This window comes from Acipenser ruthenus, chromosome 3 (assembly GCF_902713425.1).
Source record: "Acipenser ruthenus chromosome 3, fAciRut3.2 maternal haplotype, whole genome shotgun sequence".
NCBI classification, from domain to species: domain Eukaryota; kingdom Metazoa; phylum Chordata; class Actinopteri; order Acipenseriformes; family Acipenseridae; genus Acipenser; species Acipenser ruthenus.
Genome location: NC_081191.1, coordinates 7147936 through 7158337, shown reverse-complemented (window position 1 = coordinate 7158337; position 10402 = coordinate 7147936). Strand labels below are relative to the sequence as shown.

Here is a 10402-nt window from a genome sequence, read left to right as displayed (position 1 = left end):
AAATGCTGAACGGTTTTCCAAAAGCTTTTGCTTACAAAATACAAAAACAGCCATTTGGCGCCATCAGCTGGATGTTGCTGATATAAAACAGAACTTTTCAACAGTAGAATACACGTTCAATAATGGAGTCACAACAAATTTCCAATCTGCCTCAAATTTGTCAGCACATCCCTTTAGACACTTGTGGTGGCTAACAAATTATCTCTTACACATATAAAACTCATTAAAGTTCAATGCTGAAAAATACAATATAGCTTTAAATATTTAAACTTTCTTTAAAATATGAAATAATCAATTTTTTAAACACATTTTTCTTCTACCAAAGTAGAAAACACATTAATACTCAGATAAGCAATAGATGTGATGCTATTTTGTCAGTCAGACTTGTACCTAACTTTTAACCAAGCGTACTTCTGTGACATACAACAGTGCAACAGTTCTAAACCTTTTTTTTTTTTTCTTTACAGCTGCCACGAACTTTGTAAAAAATGTATGTAAAATAATTGTAAACTATAAAAACTGTTTCAAATCATAACAGTCCATCTTGTCTTGGACACACATTAATGGCTTTCACTGAGTGTGGCTAGTCCACTCACAGCTATACACAGGATTAACGGAAGGAATCCAGGCTGTTTTCCCGTTGTTGCTCTCACTGCAGATTGATCCTTCTGCAGGTTAATGTTTGATAAAGCAAACAGGTGCTCAGCTATGTGGAATGTCTTCTCTTCAATCAGAGGGGTCTCCAGTGAAGAATTGCCTTCTGCTGTAATGCTGCTTAACTGTAACAAATAGGTATGTCAGTATGTGCAAATGCTTTCTGCAGATACAGCCTTCATGAGCCCAGCCAATCAAAACTAGGGTACTATGCCCTAGCACATATAATAGCTGCACAATAATGTGCACTGTGCAGTAATTAACACTGTTGTGCAACAGATGCTGTTTTATGGCGAAGTGGAGTAATACTGGTGTATTGTACTGACTACAGTGCTTGGCTTCCCTTTTTTTCCTCCCACAGGAACAGAGAGTACTGGAATTTCAATTAGTATGCAGTGTGTAGGGCACTAATGCAAATGCTGTTGGCTATACATTTTTAAAGAGTCTGAAGCTTTGCTTTAAAAGTAAGATTTTTCTTTTTTTTTTTTAATTTTTATTAGGAACAGAAAACTACTCTGCCTACTTACCAAGGAACACAAAGCGTGTATTATTTGCAGGTCACAACAGCTGGCAAGTTCTGAAAGACAACTATTGGACATTTCTGAAAAAAAACCCAAAAAAAGCTATTTTCTTTTCAAAACAGCATACTTTTTGGTAAAGAAACAACTAATTATGTGATCAGCTGAATCCAACTAATATGGATATTAGGAATTATTATTGTTATTTTTATTATAACAGAAATGCGCTGCAACAATGCTACAGCCTTGCACGATATACACATTTAACTAATGTGAGAAAATTAATTATTGCCTTATGTACAGCAGGATGGACATTATTCCTTCTGTCATCATCATCATCATCAATGTGAGACTCCAGAATGATAGAAGCAATATATTACGCAGGCTAAAATAACTAAAAAGTGAAAAAAACACTACCTAGCATATCTATATTGTGTGTATAAACATTACCTTGCATGGCACTGGTGAGGAAGTGTGTAGCGGTGAGAAGGCAAGGAGATCTGTGAAGACTGTCCATCTCCATCACCTTGCTCTCCTTTTCACAGCTGTATCCGATGGCCTGCAGCAGCGCGGTCACACATGCTTTCTGAGAGGGGTTTAACTCCTCAAGTTCTGTGAGATCTGGCTTATCACCCGAGCTGAGCTGCTCCAGCTGAAACACAAACAGCCACACCAGGGGAAATCAACATGTCTGCAAAAAAAGTCTTAAGTTAAATTATTACATTCACCCTGCAGGATACACTAAAATTAAAGGGTACATAAGGACCTTTTTATTTTATTGTGTTACATGTTCCCATGTGTTGCTACAACTGTTTACGTAAGGTGTGTGTTTTGTTTTAATTATTATTATTATTTTTTTTTACATTTACCACTTTTTTAAACTTAAATTTCATTCCCCTTCTCAAGATGGTTTCCCATGTACCTGCATGGACCTCTCAGAACTACATTTCCCAGAAACAATATTAAATTAAAAAATAAATCAACTAAATACATTAAAACATAAAACGTTTATGTATTTGAAGAGTACATTGTAGTGTAATCAGACCCAGCGTGTGTTGATGTAAATGAACTTATCCATTTAAGGAGACACAGGCCTAAACATGTGTATCATACAAGGGGCAGTGCAAGATGTGACCACACTAGGGGTCTATTCAATTGCTATTAACAGTGGCCGACCTACCGGTCCTAAATACATTTTAGAAGAGGCCCAAACCAGGCATTTTACTTACAAATGTTATTTAAAAATACACCAAAGAGACACCCCCAAACTGTTATATATGTTGGTTCTACAAAGCCCTGCTGGTTTAATGAATGGCAATAACTAGATCCTCCACCATTTAGACTAACCCACACTCTTCAGACACAAATCCAAGTGTCATTTCTATTCAGTTACATAACCATTACCACTGTCCTCCTGCTTCCAGAGCTGAGCACTTACCACATTCTCCACAACGATAAGCACTGCTTTATCATACAACACTTTATTCACCATCTTGAACAACGCGGATCGCTTGTCTTCAGGCATTTCTGCAAATGGTTTAAACTGGGTCTTAAATTCCTCTAAATCTGTAATAAAGAAATTAAATTAAAAAAAAAAAAACTGAGCTTCTTTCTAATATGATAACTTCTTATAAACGTATCAAGTACAATTTGAAAACATTCATCAACTGCAAACACATCTTTATTGAATTTCTTTCAGAATCCTGCACAACAAATTAAAATTCTGAAGCTATAATTCCTAACAGCATACAGAGTGTTAATGAAATCACCTTGTTTCAGGACAGAGAGTGGAGCTTCACTGGGGATGTTCCTGACATCTTCAGAACGCTTCCTTTGAATCCACCCTCCGTCAGGCTCCATTGGCTCATCCATTGGTCCATCCACCAATGACTGGAGCTCAGGAGAGACGGGCTTCTTCCTGGTTTCAGCTTCAAAGCCCCCACATTTGTCTGGCAGCAGACATAACTCTGTCATAAAAACAGATGTATATACTGTATCACCAATCGTTTCCAAAAATGCAAGTTAGATGCGAGAAACTATTCATAAGCAATATAAATTACTGTGCCAGTGCTTTTTACTTTATTATCTAAACTGTAGATGGTATTAATGTAAGCAATATAGTATGACAGGGTACGGGGACATCGCCACACCTTGAGATCCCAAGAAGTGGTGATAACCCACAACCACACAACCACATTTTAAATTTAAATCAACCAACAAAAATAGGTTTAACAAGAGAACTGTGGCCATGTCCTCAGGTTTCTCAAATTACACTGGTACTGACCAACCCAGTCCACTGTTGCAACATAAAACATCATAAACAGCAGAACTCTCAAAACCCTGTTAGTTAACAAAGACTGTATATTGCCATGTGTGTTAAGAATGGCCTTACAGCAAGAAAGATACTTTTTTTTAAAGAGGTAAAGCACGTTTTAATTTTACAAAACTAGAACCAAAACAGCCAAGTAATACATGTCAAGTCTGTACAATCGCTCTCAAAATATGGGAGTTCATTAAAGGAAACATTTTGAAAATATGGCCCGTCAGCCATAAAGGGGAGCACTGACTTACCATACTGTCCATCGGTTTTAATACTCAGCTCAATGATGCTGTAAGCTAGGACTGTTTCTGGTGGAATTTCTAAGACTACACTGCTGTCCTTTTGCATGTTCCCATTTTCTTGGACTGACACCTAAAGAAAAAAAAAGAAAAACAAACAAAACAAAGAAGCTTACATTTTACATAACTTAACTAATCCTTTTACCAGAAAAAAAAAATTGGAGCAGTTCTAGGTATTTATCAGGTGTAACAGAAGCCCTGAAGTGTATTTGTTATATGAAGCACCGCAGTTATTCTCTAAATTAGCCCCCAAATGTTTGAAATTTGCTGCAGTCTCAGTTTCGGTTCTTGAAGTATTTATATATTTTTTATGATGATTTCAAGAGATGTGTTCAGTACCCATATGTATGGACAGCACTTTTAAACCACAGGGTTTGGCTCAATCAGGACATTTCTTTAAAAGTTACATTTCCATCACGTTAACTCAGCAAAACTAATGTGAACACCAAAGAGTACTGGGTTAAGTTTGTACAATTACAGATACATTGTTATTCTCCTTTCTTTTCATAGCACCAATTTTTAAAAAAGGGTATCATCATAATAATGTAAACCCATTTTTTTTGTTCTTACCTTTATCCGTTTCGCTCTAAGCCCCAACATACTACCACACTGCCCTTCTTCTTGAACTTGCTCAGAAATCAAGCACTTCTGAGTGGTGATGACTTTTTCTTTGAGAACACCAAACACTTCATTGGGCCTTTCACGAGTCTGCTGTACAAAGGGATGGTCCATGTTTATCACCCTAAGAAAGGAAAAATGAAGTTGGAAAAATTATTATTATTATTATTATTTATTTCTTAGCAGACGCCCTTATCCAGGGCGACTTACAGTTGTTACAAATTATCACATTATACATTATTTCACATTATACAGATATCACATTTTTTTTACATACAATTACCCATTTATACAGCTGGGTTTTTACTGAAGCAATCTAGGTAAAGTACCTTGCTCAAGGGTACAACAGCAGTGTCCCCCACTGGGGATTGAACCCACAACCCTCCGGTCAAGAGTCCAGAGCCCTAACCACTACTCCACACTGATTGCTTTATATACAGCTATGGCCAAAGGTTTCGCTTCACTCTATAGAATTAACTAATTTTTCTTCATAAAGTCGAACGAAACCTGCTGAATAATGTTACGTTAGCATATTGAATTACATACCGCTTTGTAGTTTGCCATATACTTAACAAAAAACTGAACTGCGACATTTCGCAACATTTCAAAATCTAACGTGAAATACTGTACTATTAGGGGTTTTCTTTGATTACACAATGTTAAATGAAAGATCTAAATTATGTTCATATAGTTTTTTTTGTTTTGTTTTTTAAATCCTAGTATTTTAGGTAATGCACAGCGTTTGTTCATAGCTGTATATAACATTATTTAGGTAAGTTCCCTGTATAATGAAAGAGTTTACAGCATACACTGCATACAAATAGTTACCTTTCTTCAGAGTCTTGCAGGAGATGAAGAACATCAACTTCCTGCTTCCTTAAGTCTCCAAACGAAGACTGCAGTTTAGAGGAACCTTTTCCTTCCATGCTGATGTTGAGATTTCCAACTTCAGTTTCAACATTCCCTCCGATGATGTCCCCAAATGTGCCTTCATACTTCAGGAAATCAGAGTCCACAACAACTGAAAAACACATAGTCAACTTCATGAAACCGACAATTAAAAGTTAATTACGGCATGCAAAACATCACTATGCAACTCAAGTAAATTGTACTTAAGTAGAAACTTAACCTTATTAAGTACTCTCTGAACAATTGTCTGTTCCTGAATGTAGACTAACCTATCTGACCAGACAGTTCCTGCTGCTTGTCACAATTAAGGTTATATTTAATTGTGCTAAAAAAAACTGCATCTGCATTTTATTTATTTATTTATTATAAAAGTACAACACATAACAGGTTTGCAAAAAAAAAACAACTCTTAGTGCTATTAAATACTTGGTTAGCCTCGATTTAAGATGATATACTCATTATTAGCAATTCTGCACACGATCTGTGTTGCACTTTCTGAAAAGACAAAGCCCCTTACCAGGTTTAATAGGCTTGTCTCCAGTAAGCACATCGCTCAAGGTGAATGGTGATGAAATATACTTTGGCTTCTGCCAGAACCAGAATCTCTTGCGTTTAATCACCAGACAAAGAGGCTGAAGCTTGTCAGAGTCATTCAGTCGAGCAACAGGAATCAGCTCTCCATCCGAGTCTATCTGCTTCACAAAGTTACTGGTGGCTTTGGCAAACATCTTTGGCAATTACCCAATACCTGCTTAAGATAGGACCACAATATATATATATATATATATATATATATATATATATATATATATATATATATAAAACAAACATTAAATAAAATCAGATATTGTTTAAAACTTTATAAAAAGTCTAATTGGCAAGGTAATTATTGAGGTGTTTTCAATATGGTCTAAATAAATGTCTCTCTCTCTCACACACATGTTTAAATAACGCACCTGTCATTTTTCTTTTCATTGTTAACATCCTGACAACTTTTTACACGTATAACTTTAAAGCCTGTTTCAAAGCTCTTGTTGATTTAGAGGGCTGATCTCAAACTCCAGTACACTAGAGCGGCCATCTTTAAGAGAGCTTTGAAACAGATTTTGAAGTTATTATACGTGTAAAAAGTTTTCGGGATGTTAACAATGAAAATAAACATGACAGGTACGTTATTTAAACAGTTGTAGCACCAAGTGGGGCCGTATGAGGCTATATTTTTCGCTACTTTTTACTCTTTAAACCGAACCAAATGCATACACAGCATAATGTGAGAAGGCCATTAATGCCAACACAGTGTTAATGTGTTTCTTATTTACCTCTATAGGTCAATGACAAAATAACTAAGTCCCCAATATACAGTTAATATATTAGGTAGTGTGCCATTTCTTAATGAATAATGACATAATTGCTAACCATCTAATGTTTTCTTCATTAAGGGGAAACCCACAAAAAAGTACCCTAACGAGCCTTCATGTTAATGATTTGTTTGAAGTCATAACTAATCTGCAATTTACTAAAAATGCACCAGTCTAGTCTTAAAACAGATACAAATGGGATGTTTCTGTGACGAGAAACGAAACACAAAGTGTTTTTTGAACTTTGTTTCCAAGATTCTGCCTACAGTACTTGGAAAAGACATCAAATGAAACATTCCTGCTAATTATCTGTCAGACACAGCCGATAATTGTGCATATTTTCAGGTAACACTAAACAGACCCCGCCCCCTTAGCAAGATAGACACACCCCTGACCGGAATTGTATGGATTAGGAGGCACACAAATATTACTTTGTTTGTTGGACGGACAACTGTCTCCCCCTCTCCTTAAGAACCGGTTTTATCGCCAGTCCTCCACGTGACCCCGGTATAGTGGAAGCTGTCCTATTTAATCAACACTCTGGATCTACAGTAAACTGATAACGATGAGGTTACTGTCACAACATTTACTTGTTTTCAAGTCTGTCATATTTAATGCTACACTTGGTACAGCGCTACATACGGCACACTACGTAGACTACCTGTATTTTTTTTCTTGAGATCTACTTCTGCACAGAGAATAATACCAGAAAAAAAACAAACATTGTAAATTGTGAATAACAAAAACTGAACATAAACTTATGTCTGAAAAAACAAAAAAAACCCTTGGAAATATACGAACATAGCTACTGTAGACCACGTTAGCTCGGCAACATAAACAAAGTAACGAAATACAACTAACATGCTTACGTTAAATATACTGCCAGACCAAAAAATACATAAACCGAGTAATACATTACAAACGTATTTGTTTTATTATTAAAACTACAGTTCAATTACACGTTAAATTAACATTCAAAAGCAAGTGACATTAAATTATATCAAGAAAATGTAGCCTAGCGTTCTCAATCTTTAAGGACACCGGTGTACGATATGTTCATATTTTCCAAAAACAATACAAGTTTTTTAATGGTGGTCAACGTAACCACTTATTACACCAGCTTAGTTTCAGCGACAGTATCATTACGTTTTAAAACACACCACACTTACCTCACCACCGCTGTAATGTTTTGCTCTAATGCTCGATACTGTCTTAAACAAGCAGTGTATATCCCGCCCAGTTTCCCATATTGTTATCTCTAATTGGTTTTCATGATGTATGAGAAGCGACCTGACTCTTCTGATAGCTGTAAGGAAATTGTCAGTCATGACTTTTGGTTTGGAGACAGCCAATAACCAGAATGTGGGTGTTGACTGGAGGTGCGCCAGGGGTACCGCTTCTTTGAACAGCATCATTTACAATACATCATTTTCTATAAAAAAATAAATAAATAAATAAATAAATAAATAAATAAATAAAAATAATAAAAAACACATGCTCTGAAACAAGATCAGACTTGTCAACCACGCGCTTTTCAAGCCTAGGCACATTTTTAAAGAATGGTGATTAATTTCGAAAAAAAAAAAGGCAGTTTCAGCTTGAGTAATACAAAGTACTTAATACATTACTAAAAAAAGATTTAACACTTTATAAAAACGAGTGACATTGTTGAACGTTATCCTGAGGTACCAATTACCTGGGTGTATGTTCAGTAACTTTTTGTACCAAATGCCTGTAGCTTGATACAGTTAAGGTAATGATGATCAAGTTTATATATCCCTTTTTAAAATGAGTTTAACCACCTGGAAGGCTCTCCCCTTGGAAGGGTGCAGGTTCCTGGAAAGAAGGGAACTAACTAAAGCTTGGAAGGAGACATAGACAAAGAAAAAGGGGAAAACCGGGAACAAGATGGGAAGACGGAATCAGGAAGCTTCTGGAGATGGATCTCAATGGGACAAGCTTGAGGGCAAGAAACAGAATACAATGGAGACAGCTCGACAGCGGATATGCCGCTGATTGATTGATTGATTGATTGATTGATTAACCACACACAAGCCAGAAACCAAGCATACTAGGTCACAATGATCAAGATTCTGAACTTAAGAATTTTGTTAGCTAATTCACAAATTATCTTTTCTAACCCTCTTTTTTTTGTCACACCACTCAAGTAGGTATCCTAGCAATTTGCCTTCCACAATAACAATGGTATAAACATTAGACATTAATAAATATATCACTTTATTTATTATGCTTTGTCAAACTAGAAACAGAATATAGACGCAGCTAGAAGCCAAAAGCATTGTCTACAACCATCCCCTATAAAAGTCAGTTATAAAATATGCTGACATGCCCTTTGTGACATTGTAAGAGGCATATCTTACATTACAGTCGTACGTCAGAGATTTTTACATAAAATATTATTGTAATTCTCTACCACTCACAAGGGTTAAAGGTACCCAAAAACGAAGCAGCAAAGTAGCCAACACAAGCGCCTATTAGGAAGTAGTAACTGAAGATCAAACCCCAGTCTCCTGGTTCAGAGGCAAAGTCACATCTGCCATGTCAAAAGAGCCTGTTCCATTTGCAGAGCAGACAGGCAAGAGTTTTATTACCCAACTCAGTCAGATGCCTCAGCTGCAGTTTCATTATTCATGGAGGATCAGACTTCAGCAAACTTCAACTCCATACTGATCAGGAGAGCAGTTAAAGGTATGCCTAAAGAATATGACTGGCTGGCATCACATGATATGAATATAATGAGGACAGCTGTTCACTCATATTCCAGACAGACTCGAAGCATCTCAAAGCCAAGTAAAGACAGATTTACAGAAAAATGATTGCAACTCAATAATACAGGTGCACTCACAGTGGTTGCAAATAGGATGATAAATGTAAAAGGGAGATAAATAAATAAATAAATAAAACCAGAAATGATTCAAATTACTTTTGAAGCTACTTTTTCTTTAAGCCACTCCACAGTAATGTGTGCAGTCTTAAGGCCACTGGCATTATAACGCTATTGGGGATAGAGTGAACTAATATACTTGGAAATGTGGCTGTCCAAGGGCATGTATCCTACTAGGAAGAAGCATTCTAATGCAGCAAGGAGAATGGTCCTCTAATACTTTCATTTGCCAGCCAAGGAGTAGTGAAGTGAACTTCATTCCCTCAGACCCTGAACCAGCTCTCTATTGCGCTCCCGGTCTTACAGCCAATTACATCATACTAGCGTGTGACTGGCTAACTGGATGTAATAAAGACATTTATTTTCTGAAGAGATATACAGTATTTTCTATCTTTTTGAAATGTTATTACTAGAGATGGTTTCAAAAAACTGTTGAACTATACTGGTAAATTAAAAAAAAAAGTATCCTGATAAAATAGAGAATACAGTACTAGTACGATAAAGTTGTGCTGTTATTGTTATGTACTACATATGTTTTAGGGCATTATAGAAGACGTGAATGTATTCATATTGCAAAGAAACATAGAATGCTTCTGTTCCTAGTTCTGAATAAAATACTGGGCTTCATCTTTCTAAACAGATAATGTACTGTTATCATCTGACTTACTTAGAGCTGGTCATCATATTTTGTTTACGAGACTGTTGTAAAAGGCAATGATCACTCCACCTTGAACACACCGAGCATAGCAATCACAAGTGTGTTTTGCTTGACAACATAGACATACTCTTATATTTAATTAACACAGTTAAATGTACTGCCA

The 10402-nt window shown here is 36.1% G+C and overlaps 1 protein-coding gene across 3 annotated transcripts; it reads right to left on the bottom strand.

Moving 5' to 3' along the window:
• Positions 1-421: 421 nt before the first annotated feature.
• On the bottom strand, positions 422-7940 carry gsdmeb (gasdermin Eb). Of its 3 annotated transcripts, none has more exons than XM_033992215.3 (10): positions 7846-7940; positions 5836-6069; positions 5238-5430; positions 4362-4533; positions 3744-3864; positions 2942-3139; positions 2611-2738; positions 1623-1824; positions 1182-1255; positions 422-779 (listed from the first exon to the last, which is right to left on the bottom strand). In XM_033992215.3, exons 2-10 carry the CDS (start codon positions 6044-6046, stop codon positions 561-563), a joined length of 1518 nt encoding a protein of 505 aa, XP_033848106.1. In that variant the 5' UTR covers positions 6047-6069; positions 7846-7940; the 3' UTR covers positions 422-560. The 3 variants fall into 3 exon arrangements, with proteins under 3 accessions (XP_033848106.1, XP_058867464.1, XP_058867472.1); XM_059011481.1 differs by having other exon boundaries at positions 5836-6066; positions 7846-7890; XM_059011489.1 differs by having other exon boundaries at positions 644-779; positions 1182-1242.
• Positions 7941-10402: the final 2462 nt, after the last annotated feature.

What these genes read in the sequence shown, in the direction of transcription:
- gsdmeb (XM_033992215.3), bottom strand. Translation starts at nt 6,046, where the DNA reads ATGTTTGCCAAAGCCACCAGTAACTTTGTGAAGCAGATAGACTCGGAT. An exon ending in AGACAAGCCTATTAAACCTG is followed by an intron (nt 5,431 to 5,835) that starts GTAAGGGGCTTT and finishes TGTGTTTTTCAG; the next exon opens with TTGTTGTGGACTCTGATTTC. An exon ending in CCTCACCAGTGCCATGCAAG is followed by an intron (nt 1,256 to 1,622) that starts GTAATGTTTATA and finishes GTTTTTTTTCAG; the next exon opens with AAATGTCCAATAGTTGTCTT.